Source organism: Halichoerus grypus, chromosome 12 (assembly GCF_964656455.1).
Source record: "Halichoerus grypus chromosome 12, mHalGry1.hap1.1, whole genome shotgun sequence".
NCBI classification, from domain to species: Eukaryota; Metazoa; Chordata; class Mammalia; order Carnivora; family Phocidae; genus Halichoerus; species Halichoerus grypus.
The window spans coordinates 79,226,445-79,249,841 of NC_135723.1; the positions used below are offsets into that span (position 1 = coordinate 79,226,445).

The following is a 23,397-nucleotide window of genomic DNA, read 5'->3' on the forward strand; positions in this document are numbered from 1 at the left end:
TTAAGGCTTAAATGGACAAATTTTTAAAAAATGATAAATTTTGCATTGATGAATAAACAGAAAATAATGGAAAATCTATCATATATAATTTTTTAAAGAAATGTCTTCTTTTTTAAAAATACTTTTTACTATATTTAATTTTTAAGAATAACTTTATAAATACTATCATTTGCAAAAAACCCAAACCAGGTCTGATGACTTCTATGAAGATTAAAAATACCAAAGGTATTTTCTTAACCTGTCTTCCTTTTTATTTTTAGCATGAGAATTGTTATGTTTTAACTTATCCATCTTTTCCTAACTGCACATTATTTTGTTTTTGACTGTCATTTTTTCTCCCTGTAGTCGGATTTTGGAATGTCAATAGACCTTATTCCTCTTCACATCCTTAGTGTTCAGAGATTATTCTCTTCCAACTTTCGTTTGTTCAGATCTCTTTTCTTTCCTTTTTGTTTTTGTTTGCCCATGAATAATTTATTTTCTCTTTTGTAAATCTGTCAGTAGTTTCAATTTTTTATTCTTATTTTCCATGTGATATTTCACCTCAATGTTGATAATAATGGAGTTATGTGACTTTTTTCTGTCTCTATGCATAGTGATAATTCATTTAAATTTCTCAATCTCCTCTTTTTACATATGACCTATGTATTTCTATTTTTTAATTTTTTAAAATCTTTTTTATTTTTTGAGAGAGAGAGAGAGAGAGAGAGCGGGGGAGGGGTAAAGGAAGAAGGGGAGAGAGAGTCTTAAGCAAGCTCCAGGCCCAGCACGGAGCCCGACGTGGGGCTCGATCTCACATCTCTGAGACCATGACCTGAGCCGAAATCAAGAGTCAGATGCTTAACTGACTGAGCCACCCAGATGCCCCTGACTTTATGTATTTCTGAAGATAAACAAGAAAAATTGCTATACATTTACATAAATGTGTTAATAGTTTTATAGTGTTTGGCTTTCTTTTATAACTATACTGTGCTAACAGTGCAAATCATAGCAAGCATTATTCATAGCTCTACAAAATGCATTTCTTAGTGCACTGAGATATTAAAGATATGAATTATATTAATCTCACCATAGGGTCAAGTAGAAATTAATCCTTATCCATGACTTTTCTGTTATTTAGTGGATTCAACTATAATTTTGAAACTACTAATTCAATTTCAATTTTCATACCATATGTATACATCAAGAATAATCTGGTACTTTTTAAATGAGAGAATGCACATTTCACTTAGATTAAACCTTTCTTCTGTGCCACCAGCTGGCCACAGTTTTGGTTTTTCAACAAATTCCCTTCAACAACACTACAGAAATGATTTACCCAAGTACCTAATTAACTGGTATATTTTATTTCTTACTTCTGTGGGAAGTTTCTGAAATAATAAATTGATGTTTGAAATGCTACACCAAACCCAAACTGTAAAATGAAGCAAATCACCTAATCTCTTTGAAGGTCATGTTATAAATTACTCTTATGTTGAAGCAGGATGCATATGGTTCATGAGCAAAATCTCAGCTGTGGGTTTCTTGATAAAGGCACGTAGATGCTCTTTCGTTGCATCTCAAAGGAATTGTGAACTCTGGGTTATGACAGCAGGTTTTGGGTGTTTACTAGAACCACAGTAGTGAGATCAGGACTAATTTAAATGTGTCATCAATTTTCCAATGCCAAATCTGCAGTGAATTCTCAGTGGTTCTCAAAACTCACCACAGGATAGTCATAACATTCATGCTTGTCATGGCATGGTCTCATTACTAATTGGAGGAGCCCAAGAAGGGTAAGTAGAGAGGTCAAACATAGCCCCGATCCACGTGGACATGCCCAGCATCACCACAGCAACACCCACAATATTAACGCCAAGTCCAGCTTTAACCTTGAATAGGAAAGAGCATAAATGTCAGTTTTCTGAAGAGAAAACCTATAGGAGAATCAGAATACTATAGCAGAAAGTATATGTCAGATTTACATGCATCATAAATGATTAGTATAAACTGTTGTCATTTCATAAAACAATGAGTTCTTCCATTCATGTCAAAAGAGAATCTGTCCCCAACTAAATGAGATTTAGTTGGAGATTCTATGAGGTTCCTCTGCTGATTAAAAAAAAAATCCTTTTAAAAATTTGCCATTTCATGTTAAATCAGAATATGAGTTTTGAGGTCTTATATTTCAGTAGATAAGGTTCAGGTCACTATATGATAACTGGATCCTTCATATTCAGTCAATACCATTATTAGCTTAGCCTTCAGTATTCTCTTATTGAGATTTAATAAAATGCCACTTCTATTCATCTTCCTTAGAGTTCTCATTTTTCTGGCTCTTATATCATCATCCTGGTATCCACTAAAAATTTCAAAGTTGCTTTCTATCCATTAAAACAGAGGTTGGCAAACTCCTGTTCATGACCTGTTTTGGTAAATTAAGTTTTATGCGACCACACCCAGGGCGGTTCCATGTTGGTGTTGGCTGCACTCACGATACAATGGCAGAACTGAGTCGTTGTGACAGAGAGCATATGGCCCAGACAGTGTCAAATATTTGCTATCTCTTCACAGAGAAAGCTTGCTTATCTCTGAATTCTCTGTATTAAAACATGGAGCCCCAAAGGAAAAGGGGATACCTAGCAATGATTATTACAGAGGCCCCCTTTACTATTCATGCAAGCCACTCATTTATTCCAGAATCCTGTCTTTATTTTTTTAAATTCACATACACTGGACAATGGTTATATTATATTATGCACATTTTCTTTTCTAAAAGGATATTATGTGACTTCTGCATAGAGACCTTTCCAGAGTTTTTACATTGCAGGGTGGTAGGGACAGCACTACGTGTGGAAGGAGGGAACTGGGACTTACTTTGGAACTGCATTTGCACAGTAAGCTCACTGAATTTACTTTGATTATATTCTTGTTTGGTTTGGACGTTGGTAATCAAGACTGGGGGGAGACTAGAATATTCTCAAGCTAGTCCTTGACTACCACTCTTTTCATTTTTCTAGGACATTACAGATGCATTCAGTATCTCTGTATTTGTGACTGCAAATTCTAATGGCAAGTTTGCTTCTGGTTATCATTCTTAAAAATAATTCTGTGACCAATCATGTACTCACCTTCAGAAGCAGAACTCAAGCCATGCTTTTCCTGGCAGCTGATTAGTGTGTAAAAGGAGTGATAACCCAAGACATTACACACAAAAATGTCTATTGGATCTGATTGCTTTCTTTCAGCTCACTCACCATGTCCATAACTTTTAGATGGCCATATGAAAAAACAATAGCATTGGGCGGATTTGCTACTGGTAGGAGGAATGCAAATGAAGTACACAGAGTAGATGGTATCAAAATATGAAGAGGGTTCACTTGAATGGCTTCAGCCTGTTGGAAAAGATAAAAAGGAGTCTATGTAAAATTTTGAGGTAGGCACCAAGGATCGAAATGAATAAAATCACTATGATAAGCTTTCCCAGAAGCAGGTAAAAATCTAAATATAATATTATACACATAAATGCAGTTATAACTTAAAGAGTATTTTTCAGAAATGTCTCTTCCTCTTGTTTTTTTATATGGTTATTGGTGCTCATTTAAGTATTACAGCTCAGTTCATTTAGAAAATAAAGTATCATTTATTCCAGGAACTAAATAAAAACAGAAACAATTTATTATTTATCTAGTGCTAAGTGTTCTGTGTGTGTGTGCATTTATGTAAAATAACTGAATTTTCCCAATGACCCATGAGATGGCTACTATAGCCCCAAATAACAGAAGAAACTAGGGCCCAGAAAGGCTAAAGTAACTTGTCCAAAACAAAGCTGGCAAACAGGAGAGCTTATGAAGGGTCGTGGGTTCTTCTGGCTCCAAAGCTTCTCATTATTCCATTAACTTTACTGCCTCTGTGCCATATATAATTTAAAATTTGCTTAGGGGGGCACCTGGGTGGCTCAGTCGTTAAGCATCTGCCTTCGGCTCAGGTCATGATCCCAGAGTCCTGGGATCAAGCCCCGCATCAGGCTCCCTGCTCAGAGGGAAGCCTGCTTCTCCCTCTCCCACTCCCCCTGCTTGTGTTCTCTCTCTCGCTGTGTCTCTCTCTGTCAAATAAATAAATAAAATCTTTAAAAATAAATAAATAAAATAAAATTTGCTTAGGGATCATCACAGAAGGAGAGTTACTACTATTCTTAATTCATCACATAATTTTCTAACTGTGCCATGTTGAGAAGTGAAAAACAGAAAAACCAAAATGATATTTTACCAATATAAACTGCCTACATTTCTTCTCTAACTTGAAGCAGCAGCCTAAGAATGCCAACATATGCCCCTTGAGCTGGTAGAGGAACAATTCCAGAAGGGCAATCCTTCTTAATTTAATGTGCTACCTTCTCACCACACTCAGCTGTCCCAATAAGAAAAACATTTTACTTAAAGCTATTTCTTGTAATTGCTAGCTACGTGGGGAGGAAAAAGGAAGATTGTCTTTTCCTTTCTCTCCTTGCAAATCTGTTTTTTACTTATCTTTTAAAATTATTCCCTGGGCCATAGAGAACCGTGTCTAAGATATTTAAGCTTAAAGCTTGAAGTGTAAGCCTAGCTTTTCATTCACTTGCAAATCACTTATATGAACCACTTCTCAGAAATTGAGGAATAATCTGGAGGGAGAAGTGTCAGTGTTAGAGATCTAAATACTAAAGTTGCCAGCAAACATGGACTCCCAAAGTCTTATAGCTAGAAAGGATCTAGGCTGACCCTCCCACTTATCTGCAAATGAAATATCTGGGCAGAGAGAAGAAGGTAAGTGCTTCTCTTAAGATCCTGCTGCTTGAATGTGGAAGAAAAGAGTTCTCCTGAGTTGAGGTCTCCTAAAAATGTATTAATGCAAATAAAGACCACTCTATAAGTTACTTACAGGAAGATCATTCATGCCAAAAATGATTCTATACCACAATATGAGAACAAGCAAAGTAGAACACAACTCTTTTGATGAGTATAAAAGCAGATGAATGAGATACTCACCAATGGAGATAATATAGGGAGAAGGAGGGTAATGGTAGCTGGATTGCTGGCTACCTCTGTTAAAGATGTGACGAGCAAAGAAGATATCAGAATGATGAGCCATACTGGTAATGAACCTAGAGGAGATAATTTATTTCCTATCCACTTAGACAGTCCTGATTCCTAAAAAAAAAAAAAAAAAAAAATTGCAATGTTATTCATTAACAATTCATTTTAATCAGACACAATTTAAATGTATAAAATGTATCACTTGCTCTAAGAACTCAGTTTCTGAAATATAAGTTTAATCTTTCATGTTTTTCCATGGTTTGGAAGATCTAGGTGGCTTTGACATGGAGGAACTCTCAATTATTCTTATTTTAACACTATTGACATGCTTTAGGAAATTTGAATTGTCTTCTCACATTTTTTCAATTAAATTTTAATTTTATCTAATTAATATATGTGGATATTTTAGGGACACCTGGGTGGCCCAGTTGGTTAAGCGGCTGCCTTCGGCTCAGGTCATGATCCCAGGGCCCTGGGATCGAGGCCCGCATCGGGCTCCTTGCTCAGCAGGGAGCCTGCTTCTCCCTCTGCCTGCAGCTCCTCCTGCTTGTACTCTCGTTCACTCTCTCTCACCCATGCTCTCTCTCTCTAACAAATAAATAAATAAATAAATAAATAAATAAATCTTAAAAAAAAATATATATGTGGATATTTTAACAAGTCATGTGGGACTATGGGGCTTTAGGAAAATGGCAGCCCTCTGGTCTACCTCTCTCCTCTCCTAAGTTGTGTTCCTCAGAGACAATTTTCAACCCATATTAGCTATTTATGCTACTTTTTAAATTATGCTTTTTCTTAATTTTCAAATTTAGACATTATTTACTGACTTTCTAATATGTTACATAAGGATTTAGCTTTCTTACACCATCCACTATATATATATTTCCTGTCCCTCTATTTCTTTTACTCATATATCAACATTTTTTATTAAATCAATGTTTAAAGTTTGCCATTATGAGTACATGAATATTACTCATACCTCAGTCACTTAGTGTACTGTGATTATGTTAAAACAATGTTAAGGGGCATTTAAGAGACAGGGAACTACAAAAAGGTGAATGCTTTAGGAGCTAGCTGCTATCTCAGGGCTCCCAACCAGAAGGGTTATCTAGTTCTGGCCATTTGCCAAACTAATTACAGTTTGGAACAAAATTTTAAAAGAGTAAATGTCTTCAAAATCTTTGTAAAATCAGTTTCTAAGGGCATATTTGTCCACAGCCATATTTTTGAAGCTCATGGCTTCAGTATACCCACTCAGGGGTAGGGTTATTCTAGATGTCCCACAGACATTTAATTCTATATACTAAGAATTTCATAGATCTCCCTCCATGCTTTCCCTAATTCTGCCAGTGAGAGAGCCTAGTGTATCACAGGAAGTCTGTGCCTTTTCATTTTCTTAGATTTTGTAATTCTAGGGTCTGGGTAATGCTTTTAAAATTCCTTTGAGTATCTAGGGTCCAATTCAGACAGATATTCTGGGAAGCAGAGATGAATAGAATTCATATCAATGTCAGAATTGCTGATTCTGATTCCCTCATAATTCAGATTATCAGTCAAAAGAATGGAAGTTATTGATTCTCAGAAACCAGATCTCATTCTTGCTGAAATAGTAGAAAAGTGTATTTGCTTTATATTTCTATCATTTTAATTTGAGTGGTCTCTGAGGCAAGCCGAATCTAGACATAAAACAACATTGTAAGTGCCACTCAGAATTGAGACAATTTCTAAGATTTTCATCCATTACTAAATCATATTGCTGAGAGCTCAGTGTCCAAATACCACACAGAAAAAATGACAATGAAGTCAGAAGCAAAAAAGTCTCCCTATAGGCTATTAAGAAGATAGCAGATAGTTATTTGTCTTGAGAAGAATAAAAATTTAACTTTCCAGAAACTAAAAGCCTGGACACAACATATCTCTCTCACCATCCTTTTTACTTTGATGACTGAATAAGGAAATGGAACAGCTGTGAGCTTTAAGTGTTTCACAGAAGGCTATGAAATCCAGAAATGAGAGGTTTTTAATGAGTCAAAGAGTAAAAAATTTTCATGGACTTTTTGAGAAGATACTTTTCTTCTAGGAGTCCTACAATGACTTTCAAGTAACAAAGGCCTCCCCAAACTTGTGCTTTATATAAACTGGATAGATGATAGGCCAAAGAAATAGCAACTTTATTCCTCATGGTGGCTTTATTTCTCCCTAAAATTGGACATAATACAATATTAGCCATGGTTATGTAAAATTCTCTCTGGACTTCATTCAATAAACGTGTACAAAGTACCTCTAATGTTCTTGATAGGTAATAAATAATGTAATAAATAAATGATGTAATAAAGTACTATTATTTCTCATTCTCCTTCTTTGACAGCCTTAGGACTATGATATATTGAAGGGAAGTCTGTGAGCTACTCAAATTCATCATGAAATAAGGTAAAGTTATAAACAAAATGTTTTGGTAGGAGTCATTGTACATATGATTTTTATTTTTTTTCTTACTAGCTAATTTTCTAATACTATTTTATGGATTAAGAATTCTAATCTTTGGGGAGCCTGGGTGGCTCAGTCAGTAAGGGTCCGACTCTTGATCTCAGCTCAGGTCATGATCTCAGGGTCGGGCTCTGTGCTCAGCAATGGAGTCTGCTTGAGAATCTCTCTCTCTCCCTCTCTGCTCCTCCCTGTCCACCCGCCCTTGCTTTCTCTCTCTCTTAAAAAAAAAATGTGAGAGAACTCTAATCTTCTTTGCTTTATTCCTTTTTACATATTGGAACATCATTTAAAAATGATATTTTATACCTGTAGCCTGTAAAAATTATTAAACTCAGTTCATCTGTGTGGTATACTTACTGCATGGCTATTGAATTCTGCATCATTAAATGATAGAATAAAGTTGAATATGCCAAAGCTTGAGTATCTCCTGTTCTTCTTTTGAAAAGTCTAGTTAATTGTTAAATATCTTAGGCACAGAGTATTACCTCACAGCCATCTGCCAAGGCAAACCCTCCACCAACAAGAATGGCTATATCCCAGGGCATGAATGACTGGAATTCTTTCCAAGTAATCAGTGGAGAATAATCAAAAGCAACTGCAAAAACACAAGTCCTATAGTTATACATTGCTTAAAATACGACAATATGACATTTTTTTCTATTATCCTAAATCACCATCTCACAAGAAGTTTTTAATATTCCTATATTGTTTTTAGATAGGGAACTTGATTTGGACTTTGAGTAATTTCTACCTGGCTGAGGTGGAACATTGCATTACAAAAAATTTTTTAAAGATGCCATAACTTGGAAAAATCCATTGGATCATATTACAGAGTAAATTTAGATAGATTATAATATTGTCATTTATAATGCCATTCATTTATTCCTCCATTCATTCATTCATTCAACTAACATCTTTGTCTACTACGAGCAACACAGTGCATTGGACTGTACTCTTCTCTGCTATGCAAAATGTCTGTAATATGCTATTGGTTCTAATATCATCAGTGTAATATAACTTTATTCACTAATATTTACTTGAATATTGTTTTTTTCAAATCATGAGGAGGGTCATAATAGCTTCATCAGGATTTCAGTTTAAAATCAAAGTTCAGATTAAATAATTTAAGTATCATTCATAAGACTCTTAAAATTCTTATAAAGCAATTATCATAAAGATTTCTCTTGATATTTGGGGTCATAATGGCTCATTTGATTTATTGAGAAAAAAGGTCATCCATGAATATATTATTCCCATTTAACATTTGTGTGTAACAAGCAGCCTTCTACATGGTAAGATTTTAGGGTTACTAATAAGACCCCTTCCTATTTCCTACCCCCAAACCTAAACCAAACCTACCATCACCACTGATGGAAATTTTGCTATTTCTTCCTTGAATTAAGGCATATATCCTGTAAAAATGCAAACATTTCTGAAATGTACCTCTCACGTAAAATTTAACATATGATGTCTTATTTGTCATTTGTCAAACCTAGTGTGAATGAGTTTATCAGGGAGAACAGGAGTTGAAGAAGGAGAAGAGAGAGAATGGTGGATAGGGTATGGGGTCCAACTGCAGGCTGCCCCAAGATGGGCCACTTTGGCATGAACATTATTTTGAGTTAAAAGCAATCAAAACGCAGCAGATTCAGAAAAAGCTCTTGTCCTCCTCCTCAACTACCTGCTTGTCCCAGGAAGAGAGACAGATTAATAAAGATTCCTCTTTACCTAAGAGACTTATCTGCATAATTAGGCACCCTTTGTTTTCCAAACATCTCCTTTTACCTTTCTGTTAATGGTCTTTCTCTTCTTTGTATCCTCAGACCCTTACCCCTCTTCTTAGCTCATATAAGTGTCATGTTACTGTCTTTGGAACTTCCTTGTCTGTGTGGATTCCCTATATATACACTATTAAATTTGACCTTCTACCATTAATCTCTCTCATGTCAACTTGATTCTTAGTCCAGCAAGAAGGATCTTGAAGGGCAAAGAAAATTCTTTCTCCCCAACAGAAACAAGGCTCTTCCTGAGAGGGGGATTCAGATGTGGGAGCCAGGAAAGTTAAGCCAAGCATTGGTTCTTCAACATTTGGCACTGACAGGCCTTAGGACTTTGACTGCAATGGTCAGTGCCCTCAGGGTCTCATAGAAATTATTACTCTGTACTTTAATATCTCCTTATAACACACTTTGAGATGTTTTAGTTTCAAGTAACGAACAAAAAGGCACTTATATCAATGCTATGCTATTTACATATATCATGTCCTAGATATCTGACTCATTAGTCATTTAACAATTTGAACTCAGGGAGTCAGGTGGGCCAACCCAGTTGCATGAATCCCAGTTCCATCCAAGTAAAAAAAGAAGGAAAAGAGAGAAATAAAAGAAAACCCAACAATAAAAAACGCCACAACTCTACTAGACTATTTCCAAACAATTTTAAACTATTTGTCCCACAATAACAACATAGGAATCGGACTACCCAAAACATGCTATATTAGTATAAAACACAGACATGGACGAATCCTGTGTTTTAAAAGTATGTGTGTGTTAGGAGAAGAAGGGTATGTTCACATAAACATACTTTTTTGTCCATGTATTATAAAGACAATGAATGCTCCCACTGAATACCTCGTCTTTCATTTGCGACACTAGGTTCTGGCTAAGTGTGGGCTTGATTTGCATTCTCTCCAGGATTACTATGAGGCTGTAAATGCCCTTTCCCTTGAAACTCCTCACCTTTTTAGATCCTCAGCATTTATTACCAAGGGCTCATCATGAAGTGTGACTTCCAAGTTCTTGTTCCTATGTTTGCCAATAGTAAGATTAATCCTGATTATGGCAGGGGAAGTGGGCTTATTGTGGAACATATATAGTGTCGCTCGAAGTGGAATCCTAACCATGGTGCATAAGGAAATCTACTTCTCACTTCTGCCAAGTAAGATGATCCTTCTTGTAGGGGGAGGACATGTGCTGGTTGAATAAGGGTTGCGGTGTGCACACAGGGCATGCTAAGCCAGGGGCTGTGTGAGCATGTCCATTCCTTCTGTTTTAAGTGCTAACTGAAACCAATGGAATTTTGTAACTTTTGCTCTTCTGTCAAATTCATTCAGAATTATAAATAATACTCAACCAATTTCTCCTGTAGGTGTAGTTTTAGTCAATCTCTTAGCTGGGATAAGAAAGAATAGGATTCCTATAAGTAAGGCAACAGTTGAATCTGTAGCAAAACCAGGATACCTGAAAAAGGACAGATGTGTACATTAAAAAATGGCATTAAGAATTTGTATGAACTGAACAGAAATTGACTATGCTATTGGCATACAAGTAGTAGTGATGGTACAGGTTATTTGTTCTGGATAATCTGGTCTAAAATCTATGGATTTCCAACCAAGCCAAAAATTTCAGACCATGTTCCCATTGTTTTCATATATGTATCCTTATTTTCAAAACCATGAATACACATACTGACATACTAGCCTAACATGGCAAATTCCTTTTTAGGTAAAGCTTAAGGATTTGGTAAACAATTTTTTCTTTGAATTATTTCTTTTAATTATACTGGTGGAGAATTGAGGCAAAAACAATTGCTAGACTAGACAAAGCCCTGTATAATTGTTGTATAACATCCTACTATTGAATTGTGGCAAAGAAAGGATGTTTCTGGCGTCCTCTAAAACTTCTGTAAATTATGAAAAGACATTGATCTGTTTTTCTAAGATATAACATCTGCTACTGTGATTATAGGCCCTGACCATATCATATAAATGAAATCAACCCATTTAATGCTTTGCACCCTATGAAACTCAATCAAGAATATTAATTATTAGAATGGTTTATGAGATGCTCATAAATGATCACTGTACAAATTAAGAGTGATTCAGGAACAGATGGAGTCTTAGAATCACCACGCCATTTCAGCAAGTAAGATAGGCTCCCAGAAGCCTCAACAGTTAAGAAGCACCTGGAAACCAGATATGAATGAAACAGACATAAATAATTAGAACTCAGTTTTAAGATTCAGCAATATTAACTAGTGAATCTTTGTAGTCTGAGAAGACATATGTACACCCTAGAGTTATTTTGCTCCCTTGTAACTAAGTAATGTGTACATACTATAGAAGCTCTCTACTTCTGTGATTTACTTGAGCAGTCTAAATAATCAAGAAAATGCATTATTTTATTCACTCCGACAACTTTATAAAGGAGTCTGTTTTCCTTAAATATAGATTTTATTTATTTCTTTGCTGAGTAAAAAGCTATCTTGGTGTAATTTATTCAACAAACTTTACCAATATTTATTATTTAATTGTTCCTTATTGCTTTTATTTGAGTTGTAATTTTTTATGGTATTTTTGCCAAATTAGGTCAGGGATCATGTAATCTGATTTTGTTTTATGAAAAGACACGTTGAATTCAGTCCAGGTTCAAACAGATGGAATGAAAACATTAGGTGGTAGCTATAAATCTTGATATATCATTCTAGCTTTGGAAATTCCAAATGCTTAAAATCTCTATATTACACATATAGTCTACAGAACATACTTTAAAGAAAATCAAGCCATAAATACTGAAGTAATTTTGTTCCAAAGACTTTTAAAACTATAATTATTTTATTATTAGTTTATTTTCATTTTATTTTCAGTTTATTATGAACAAAGATTGTCTCACTATTACGAATATTAAGCTTATACAAATTTTATTTGCTTTGGCAACTTATGAATCAAAGTTGATCAGATTTGTATCCTCAAATCCCTTCTTCTCTCAAACCTTTGTTCCTGTTCCCATTGTTTTTTCTCAGAATTCTAGGTAACATGAGCACCTGCCTATATCAAATACACTCTGTTCTCCTGCGAACAAAATATCTCCTGAATTACACTTTCCTTCTGTAAGGAACAGAAATTAGAAACTGATTATATTGAATTTCCTACTGGGATTTCTTCCTGTTTTTTATTAGCTACTGTCTGATTTCATTTGGTTTTTACACACTGGTGTTTAGAGAAGACTCTCCCTACCTAAGATAATAGGAGTGGGATAAAAAAAATAAATAAATAAAATAAAAATAAAAATAAAAAGGAAAATAATTACTTTATGTTGGTTTAGGACCTATTACAAAACTAAAAAGTAATACTCAAACTGTTAAATGATAGCTTTCTATGAATAGCTTGCTTTGAATAATTGGATGCTGCCTTTTGTTTAGACTTTTCAAAGTGAAAAGTCTTAGTTCTAAACAAAAAGTTTATCAACTGAAGCTGATCCTTTGAAACATGCTACCACATGATACATGTCTTTCTCTGATAGACATTGGGGAGGGTATGTGCTATGGTGAGCGCTGTGAATTGTGTAAGACTGTTGAATCACAGACCTGTACCTCTGAAACAAATAATACATTATATGTTAAAAAAAAAAAAAGAAAAGAAGAAGATAGCAGGAGGGGAAGAATGAAGGGGGGGAAATTGGAGGGGGAGACGAACCATGAGAGACTATGGACTCTGAAAAACAAACTGAGGGTTCTAGAGGGGAGGGGGTGGGAGGATGGGTTAGCCTGGTGATGGGTATTAAAGAGGGCACGTTCTGCATGGAGCACTGGGTGTTACACACAAAGAATGAATCATGGAACACTACATCAAAAACTAATGATGTAATGTATGGTGGTTAACATAACAATAAAAATTTAAAAAAAAATAGAAAGAAATAGAAAAAAAATAAAATAAAATACAAAAAAAAAAAAAAAAGAAACATGCTACCACATCGAATTGGTGCACTTGTATGTTCACCAGAAATTTGCACAGACTTTGCACCTTTAAAAAATGTTGACAATGCCTATATAGCCAGAAGGCCCTGATTCAAGAAGAGAGGGAATTCTTCATTCCATGTAGGCAGAATACTTTTAACCCAAACAATTTTGGTTTCTGTCCCCACAAACATGGATTCTTGCTGTGGGATGTGAGATAGGAAGTCATCATCAGAGATCTGCTCAATTTAGGAACCAGAGTATATCAGTGAAAGATGGATTAACAACACAAATTTCAAAACCAAAGTATTTATATTGATATGTAGGATGGTCCTTAATTTAGAAAATCATGCTATCGTCGTCCCCCTCACTTCATATGACTCAGCATGACTGCTGGTCTAGAAGACACTGTGAGATAAAATTAACTCGACCCAGCTTCTAACATTAGTTTGTAGAGTCAGTCTTATTACTTACTCGGGAATTCCTTATCTACAAAATAGGGGCAGGGATAGATTTATAGTGAACTCATATAAAAATGAACATAATTAGAGAATAAAACAAGATAGTGAACTGAATAAAAAAAATAAGTTGGCAAAAACCATAGCATGTGAATTCATATGAGGTTAATAACAAGGATGGAGTGGCATTTACCTCACATAATAAACATTTATATTGTACTTATGTAGGGAGAAGGGCAGCACCATTTTTAAGTGCCATTATTGGCTTCATTTTACAGATGAAGAAACTGATTGGCAAGTGACTTGCCCAAAGTGGAAAAGCACGGAATGAAAGCCAAGCAGTGTGGCTCCAAAGTCTAGACTCCAAGCACCACAGAACATGGCTTTCTGACTGCATTCCTAATTGTGTAAGGATGGGCGTAGCCTTGTCTAAAGGAGCCTGACTTTTAGTTACAGTGTATATGATTATCTTATCTGCAGTCTTACCTTAGATTTCATTCCTTACCATTTTTTTTTCCTGGAAAGATTAGAATTAAACAATCTTTTCAATGGAAAGAAAGGAAAAGAGTCCCATACAATCTTTCAGAGTTATAGGAACCACTGAGGAGAGAAACAGACTAAAACAGGAAGGGTTGACAGACATAACATGGATGCTTACTCGGGAAAAAGCGCAGACCAACCAGAGATAAACCCAGGATCTCGGCTAAACCACAGCAGAGCCATTACAGTGAAGAGGACCAAGGTCACAATTTCCTGATACCTGTGGGAAAATTCCAATCCCTTCGTTTATCTTCTCAGTCAGGACATTTGTAGAAACTCCCTGAGCTATTGGCAGAGTAATCTTAGCAGAACACTAAACACTGTAAAAACCAGATGATTATGTGTCAAAAATTTGAGAGAATCTGCACAGTTAGAAAAGGACTTGACTCCTCTGTGGCTCTTTGGCTTCTTTTCATTCTATCTGGTAAATTTTAGTTAGACAAAAGTATGTATTTTGTCACATTAGTTATATTTACAACGGTTAGCATGTTCAAGGTTCTTATCAGGTGTTCTAAATACACCACAGACAATTAAGTGCATGTTTAGCTTTAAACAAATACTTGCAGAATAAGCAGTGTGTATCTGTGTGAGGACGAGTGTGTTTCCATGGATGCCTGTGTGCATGTGTGTCTTACCTCATTGGCCCAAGTTTTTGGTATTCTTGTTTAATCACCTCAGCACAAGCTTTTTGTTTGGCTGTTTTGGTCTTGCCACATGTGAACATCTCCTTAAAACTGAAAAGAATAATGGAGCCTGTTAAGCAAAGAATTCTCCCTTTATAGAAGGGATTTGTGTGAAAGCTTTATAAAATACTAATCTTCCTGCCAGTAACAAATCTGTCTGTAATGCCTATACCTCCATCTCCTCCTTCGAATGTCCTCTCCCCTTCTTCCTGTTTGGCCTGGTTTGCTCAATTTTCAAGGCTTATTTTTGTTCTATATTTTTCACACATCTTCCCCTGATCTCTTCCTTTTCTAAGTCTGTTCACACCATTGGAATTTTGCCACGTGCGGCTCATCTCCAATTTAACACTTTATTGTATACCTGGTTGTTATAAAGTTTCATTTCTTTATTGTCTATCTTGCTAGTTAATTGCTGCACACGTGTAAGTTTTCCCTCGCTAGTTGGATCCTGAATTACTGGAAGGCCGGGTCATTGATGTTTGCTCTGGCACAGTGACTCTCAACACTGGCATGTACAACAAATACGTGACTCAGCAAATCCATAGTACCTTGCTCAAATTTATGAGACGGCTGGTTGTCAGATCCACAGTTTGCACAGAATACACTGGACTCGAGCCATACGCTAGGGCAGAGAAGTCACGTACACTGCTCGCGAGCGGAGTCTAAGCTGGATCTCTTCTCAGAACGAAAACCAACTCTATTACATTTTTTTCTTCAAGTTGTTTCATCCCTTATGCCCTAATAGAATCCACTAGATAGTTTTCCATCTATTGCCAATAGTAACTGCCAGTCTCTATTTCTTTTAGCTGCTGCTTTTAGTGACACCTTTTCCTTGTGACTAAATTTTCTTTCCTGAAGTCCAGGGTCTTCAAAACTTTTTTTTTTCCGAACTACTGCTCTAGGATTAGATTAAAAATATCCCTCCAGGGGAATAAACAAATGAGCAAATGGCTCGATGCTTATGTTCTATCTCTTGGAATGTCTGTAAGTAGCTCAGTTAGATTGCATTGTGTGTGGGTAGGGAAAGCATTTCTGAGTGTATATCCTAAGGAATTGAAATCTGGATCTGAACTCACATGTTCACTGCGACATTATTCACAATAGCCAAGATATGGGACCAACTCAGGTGCCCATCGACAAACAAGTGGATAAAGAAAATGTGGTAGAGGGCGCCTGGGTGGCTCAGATGGTTAAGCGTCTGCCTTCGGCTCAGGTCATGATCCCAGGGTCCTGGAATCGAGTCCCGCATCGGGCTCCCTGCTAGGCGGGGAGCCTGCTTCTCTCTCTGCCTCTGCCTCTCTGTCTCTCTGACTCTCATGAATAAATAAATAAAACATTAAAAAAAAAAAAAAAGAAAATGTGGTAGAGAAGGAAAAGAAAAGATGGCATATACATACAATGGAATATTATTCAGCCTTAAAGAAGCAGGAAATCCTGCCATTTGTAACAATGCAGATGGACTTGGAGGACATATGCTAAGTGAAACAAGCCAGACACAGAAAAACAAATATTGTATGATCTTACTTATATGTAGAGTCTAAAATAGTCAAACGCATGTAGGCAGAGAGTAAAACAGTTGTTTGCCAGGAAATGGAAGAAGATGGAAATGAGTCAAAGGGTACAAAGTTTCAGTTATGAAAAATAGGTAATTTCTGGAGGTCTACTGCACAAAATAAGGCCTGTGATTAACAACACTGTACTGTATACTTAAATATTTACTCAGAGGGTAGGTCCTATGATAAGTGTTTTTACCATAAAAGGAAAAAAAGAAAAAAAAAACTCAAAAAGCAAAAGGGGGCAAGAGGAAACTTTGGGAGGTGATGGAAAAGTTTATGGCCTTCACATTGATGATGGTTCATGGGCGTATATGTATCTCCAAACACACCAAGTTGTATACGTTAAATATCTATGGCTTTTTGTATGCCAATCATACCTCAATAAAAGCAGTTTTAGAAAAAGAGTGCAGGATAATGTTGTCCTGTAAAATCACTGGGCTAAACATGGATATATATGAGGGAGAAAATAGGAAGACTAAGATGGTGTGAATGTAGCTATCACACAAAGACATTTTATTTACTTATTTTTTCTGTAGTTCTGCTACTCAGACTTGTTTAAACTATTAGTCCCTTTGAAGGAATAGAGTTTTCTCAATTAAGTCATCCATCCTACACATTCAAAATCATTTTCCTGTGCACACTCCAACCACTGAACATAATTAGATGGATGTTGTTATATTTAAGATCAATGAAATAATATTTAATTTTTATAATCTCAGCTAAATTACTGACTAGTGCCAGTCTTGAAATTTTACCCCTAGGCACAATATAAATACTAGTATTATAAGAAACTGAGCCATGGACTACTTTGAGATCCTACTGTGGAATAGAAAAGTAGAATTAAAAAAAAAAAGGTGAGTCTCGGGGTGCCTGGGTGGCTCAGTCAGTTAAGCATCTGACTCTTGGGTCATGATCTCAGGATTATGAGATCGAGCCCCGCATTGGCTCTGTGCTGCTCGTGGAGCCTGCTGAAGATTCTCTCTCCCTCTCCCTCTGCACTTCCCCTGCTCTCTCCTTCTCTCTCTAAAAAAAAAAAAAAAAAAAAAAAAGGTGAGTCTCTTTAAAAAATGTTTTCCACCTGGTAGACTGCACATGTACTTGGTCCCTTTGGTTGGGGATGATAAATAGTTAAGTCGAAAGCCATACTGGCTTTGCTACAAATGAAGGTTAATGCCTTCACAAAGGAACTGATGAAGCATATGACAATGCATCATCCTCTTCATTTAAACAAGTTCAGTGGCACTGATAGATGAGCTTCTCTTCCCAAGTATGTTGGGGTCATTTATAATGGGTGAGTTAACTGTGTTAACAGCCAACACACTAATCAGAATGTATGGCGGCCTGCCAGGGGAGTGGCTGATAATTTCTGTGTGTTGATCTAAAACCTCTGGAGGTGAAGACCCTGACTGACTGAAATGGACACTGAAAAATTAGCCAGAGCGTGAAGCTGTGTAATGTCTAACTGATAGCAGACAGCAACGGGACTATTTAAATATGCCACTGATCATGATTTATGGACTTTACCTAACGTATGCACTTTGCAGGCTTTCTGATCTCATACAGAACACCTTTCACTACATCTGCCCTTTATTTTCTTAATTTCTCCTTTATACATGGTGGGCCATTTCAAAATAATGACAATGGTTGCATACATTTTTTATAAAGTCATTATATGTGGTGACAAAGAAGGAAATCACTATTGGTCTGTGACCGGATGCTTCCTCCCTTAGTTGGGATTCCTGTCCTTTGCATCTTGCATTGCTACCTGTGCAGCTGAATAGACCCCAAAGGCTTGGATTTCCAGGAAGGGGCATTTAGTACGCAGCTGGCCTCTCCCCACTGATGCCCACCTGCTGAAGTCAGTGACATTTCACACATTTGCTTCAGCAGGAGGACCGTCACATGCTGCTCCCACAGTCTGGACAAATAGATCTTTTAAAAAAAATCATCAGTACCATCTTCCCACTACTAATAAAACTGTGGCGGTTCTGGAGGAAAACCAGGAAGAGGAATGGAGAGGGAAAAATACCAGTCGGCTTGGAAAATTTGGGCCCGGGCATGGAACACCACCTGATCCCAGTGCTTTGCTTTTCCAGGGAAGTACACATAGCTGACTTCAGTCTCACTGGCTTAGTAGATAACATGTTGTTTTGTTCATAGGTCCTTGAAATTATTTAAATAAAAGCCGATAAAGATGAATTTGAATTGTTTCTCAGGAACAGATCCTCAGGGTTTGATTTATAGTCATTTCCCCTTTCTTTGTGGAGTACTGTTACATGTGTTGAATATATAAAGCTGCATTTTAGATTTTGCTGTGGAGCCCTTCATAATTTTAAATGCTGGCTGTCATTTAAGTCATTTACGTAGCTCGTTGGCACTTACGAGGCACCTGCTTCAGTCCCAGCCAAGGTAAAATTTGCAAATTCTCCTTGAAGACATATATTCGACATTTTTCAGCTTGGACCCATATGTGTTAGAATTACAGCATTGTAAGTGATCTGACTGACCTTCCAGTTAAATTCCATCATTTTACAGTTGAAAACACTGAAACTGAGAAAGACCACTCATTGTGAGAAGCCACAACTTTGTCCCTGGTCTTCTGATTCCTAATCCAACATTCTTTCCACAGGGCACACTCTCACGTCTTTATGTGATTTTTTCAAAGACATACCAATTTTGGTGGTAGGATGAAGCAGAAATCTTGCATGTTACAGTTTAAAGTAACTAGATAACCAGACGAAATCCCCACATACAAGCAAGAGGAGGGGCAAAACCTCTTGAAATTCCACTTTAACCAGCTGGACTGGGCCCTTCTTATAATGAGTTCCTTATGCCCTTCTGCCCGATTAATAAATTATTAGCTTAGCACTCAAAGGAGAATGAGATGGATTTGCTTTTTACAAACTCTCCTCCACAGCCAACAATGTTTAGACGATATTCTAGCTTGTCCTTAAAATATGTGCTCATGTGTGGCAGTTTTCTGAGGAACAGAAGTGCAGAAACTCCATGTGCATAAAATGGGTGAAAGACCCCTGGGTGAGCAGCCGAGAAGTGGGAACCGAGACACCTTTATTTATCTGATTAACATGCAATATTTACTTACTTGAATCCTAGGAAAAGCCACTGAAGCCAGATCCAGGACAATAATAGAATAATAATAGCAGCCGGGAAGGAAAGCATAAACCATGATCCAAAGTTAATGCAGTGACAGTCAGGGTAGCGCCTGTGTGAAAAGACAGCAAAGTGTTCATGGAAGTGTACAAGTACCATCCTTTCGGATGGTCCTTGGGGAGAAGCAGCAGTTCACGTCCTTCCCGGGCTCCCAGCCAAGAAAGACGATGTCGGACCTTCTCATCATTAAGTATAGCAGTTGGTTTTACCTCTTATCTTTTGTCCTGATTCTGTAACTGCATAATTTTTGCTGCTTCCCATACAAGCAAGAGGGTATGTTATGATTTTTGTTCCTCTTGTTCAGTCTGTAGGGAAGTGCTTGGGAAAGCTAGCACAGTGCCCAACACTCACTGAATGCACCAGAAGTGGGAATGCATGGGGATGTGTGCCTTGTTAGCACTCAAAGCATCAGTGTGTGAGCGGGGTGAGCCAAGCGGACATGGGAGCAGATGAAAATGAACTTCATGGACCTGAATGTCTGCTACCATTTCACAGTGGTAGCTGGCATCCCAGGCACTTGGGAAGGGACTCTGATCCATCCATATTGTCTCCTATGGCTGTTTTCCCTCTGTTTTTCCTCTGCCCTGAAGAAACTGTAACCGTCTTACCAGGGATATGCTAGCCTTTTCTTCTTAGAATTAGACAGTTCTTTGGGGCTCAGTCAAATGGAATAAATCTGGACCAGATAAAAACAAAAGTTCTGTGGAAAACATGAGCTCTTCCTTTATTTCTCCTAGTTATTTTCAGCATTTTAGCCCACATAATCACAAAACAATAACAAAAAAAAAAGGTGGGATGGTCAGAGACAAGCACGGTTTCTTTGGTAACCTCACATTTATTTTTTCAAAATGTAGTTTAAGTTTTGGAGCACCTGGGTGGCTCAGTCATTAAGCGTCTGCCTTCGGCTCAGGTCATGATCCCAGGGTCCTGGGATCGAGCCCCGCATTGGGCTCCCTGCTCCGCGGGAAGCCTGCTTCTCCCTCTCCCACTCCCCGTGCTTGTGTTCCCTCTCTCGCTGTGTCTCTCTCTGTCAAATAAATAAATAAAATCTAAAAAAAAAAACAAAAAAACCCAAATGTAGTATAAGTTTCAAATAAATTCTCATACAGTTATCTATTTTATGACAGAAGAGGGGAAAACACGAAATTTGAGAAACAATTGTCCCTGATTTTTTTCTTGACGCAATGACACAAAGATGTAGCTGGAACTTTGGAAAGTACAGAAAATATACAGAAGCAATAAAAACACCATTAACATATTTTAATTACCTTTGAAATTACAAAATATAAAGCAATTTATAGAAATGAAAGCTTTTTAAATTCTTGTTATAGTTGAATCATACTTTGTATTTTTCCATTAAAAAAAGTCATGTAAATAAACGAAATGTCTCATGCTACATGCATCAACATAAGCTATATTTTTGTACTTTATAAATTGTTTCTTCTTCTATTTTAGGATGGTTGCTAAGTAATACAAAAACTTGAAAAAAACACAATAATGGGCTTTTAAAACTCTAGATTTCTAATGTTTTCTACAATTTCCTTGAGGTTATAAGAAGTTATTGTGGACCAGAGTTATCATTAGCAAGTTGAGGATGATTATTATCTACCACAAAAAGATCCAAAGCTTAGCTTACATATTATGCAATTAGAAATGACAAATGATGAATAAGTTGTGCTTGGGAATACAGAGAATTGATGAATGGAAAAATGCTTTATCATGTCCATGAGCTTCTATTAAGAATTGTTCACTTAAAAAAAATGTTTGTTGTCTTCAGTTGGAAAATGTAATAAGGAGGAAATGCTTAAGCTTATTTCCCATCAATTTATTTGACTTGAATTACAGGATGATGCCCTATGTTACTCTGTTCAGCCTAAAGGCATTTAGAAATGTTACTAAAGGCAGGGTCAAAACAGTACCCTAAACCCAATTTCATTTTTCACCATCTATGGCTCATACCTTGAAATCAGGCTATGCTGTTCTCCCCACCCAATCCTGTAAAATTTGTTTAACTGAAGAGGGGTTTCTTAGATTTTTTGCCTGGAGGGGTAGTCCATTTAGAAAAATGAAAGCCTGAAAAAGCTAAATTCGGTTTTGTTTTTGTTTCTTTCATTAGTAAGGAAGTGAACACCACACAGGACAGTGGCCTCCATGATCATAACCTTTATACTTAGATCTACAGTGCATATTTCAAATGATAATGGAATGAATGGCATACTGTGAGGTATTAATTTCACTGGTTTTTTCCCCCCCACTTCCTCATACCCTGTATAAGTGAAGTTACTGCAAGTATCTGCCTAAAGTAAATATAGAATTCTTCCATCAGGAACTATGTTGAGTCCAATTAATTCTGATAGAATCTTTTCTTTCACCCAACAGTATATTTTTGGGTGTCTACCACATATCAGGCACTCTTCTAGATATTGGAGATACAGTGGTAAATTAGATGGATGTAGTCCAGGTTCTCATAAAGTTTACATTTAAATGAGGAGCACAGGCAGTAAACAGGTAAGCATAACAAGAATCAGAAAATATAACAAAATAACATAATAGAAAGTTACTAGGGGGGAGAAATTTTACATAGTGTGGTTAAAGACGGTAATATTTGAAATGAGATCTAAATGGCAAGAAAGAGCCAGTCATGTAAATAACTGGGAAACAGCATTCCAGACAGAGGAAATAGCAAGTACAAAGGCCCTGGGGTAGGAATAAGTGTAGAATGTTTGAGGATCAGAAGGCCAGTGTGGTTGTGGATGGTGAGCTAAAGTTAGTGACAAGAAATAAAGTCTAAGAAGTAGCCAGTAGGGGTCAGATAATATAAAAACTTGTAGGCCATCAGAAGGAATTTGAATTTTAGTACAAATGCAATTAGGAGTAATTGGAACATAGGAAATAAGTTAGTGACATGATCTAATTTAAAGTCTACATAAATTTGTGATTTACATAAAAAATACTGGTTAGATGGATCCTTAGGATTGAAGGCAACAAGAGTGGAAGCCAAGGGGTGATAGGCAGAATTCCAAGATGACTCCCTAGATTTCTGCCCCTGGTATACATTTCTTGTATAATCCTCTCTCCTTCTGTGTGGGTAGAATTTGTGAATATGGCGAGATTTCATTCCTGTGATTAGGTTCTTTTATGGAAAAAGTGAAGGGATTTTGCAGCGGTAACCAAGGTCCTCATTAATAGACTTTGAGTTACTCAAAAGGGAGACTTGGGTGGGTCTGACCTAATCAGGTGAACCCTTAAGAGGCAGCCTTTCCTGCTGGCCTAAAGAAGTGAGCTTTCACGTAGCCAGAGGAAGGGGCTATGTGGCAAGGATCTAGGTGTAGCCTCTAGAAGCTGAGGGTAACCCCCTGCCAAGTAAATGAGCAATAAAACGGGCACCTTGGTAATTCAAACACAGGGAACTGAATTCAACAACCTGAATGATCTTGGAATAGGGCACTGACTGTCTGTGGAAATTCGAGGCCCAGCTGCCACCTTGATTTCAGCCCGGTGAGATCCTAAGCAAGGGACTCAGATAACCTGGGCCTAGAAATCCTGACGCATGGAAATTATGAGGTCATAAATTCATCCTGTTTTAAGCCACTAAGTTAATGGTAATTTGTAAAATAGTAATATAAAACAAACACACAAGGAGATTTATTAGAAGACAAGGAAGTTTGGCAGAGGAATAGGGTAGAATAGAGTAGGAAGTAGAGTAGATTTTAGC

At 36.8% G+C, this 23,397-nt stretch overlaps 1 protein-coding gene across 1 annotated transcript in view; it reads right to left on the reverse strand.

Annotated features, from left to right (window-relative positions):
• Nucleotides 1-1,370: 1,370 nt before the first annotated feature.
• Nucleotides 1,371-23,397, reverse strand: part of SLC13A1 (solute carrier family 13 member 1) — a 107,579-nt gene continuing 85,552 nt past the window's right edge. The window contains exons 9-16 of the mRNA XM_036081882.2: nt 19,615-19,734; nt 14,908-15,006; nt 14,391-14,492; nt 10,674-10,780; nt 8,027-8,136; nt 5,007-5,168; nt 3,237-3,374; nt 1,371-1,871 (exon numbers count right to left, since the gene is read on the reverse strand). Coding sequence (XP_035937775.1) covers nt 1,734-1,871; nt 3,237-3,374; nt 5,007-5,168; nt 8,027-8,136; nt 10,674-10,780; nt 14,391-14,492; nt 14,908-15,006; nt 19,615-19,734 — 976 coding nt within the window. The 3' untranslated portion in view covers nt 1,371-1,733. The remainder of the gene's footprint in view (nt 1,872-3,236; nt 3,375-5,006; nt 5,169-8,026; nt 8,137-10,673; nt 10,781-14,390; nt 14,493-14,907; nt 15,007-19,614; nt 19,735-23,397) is intronic.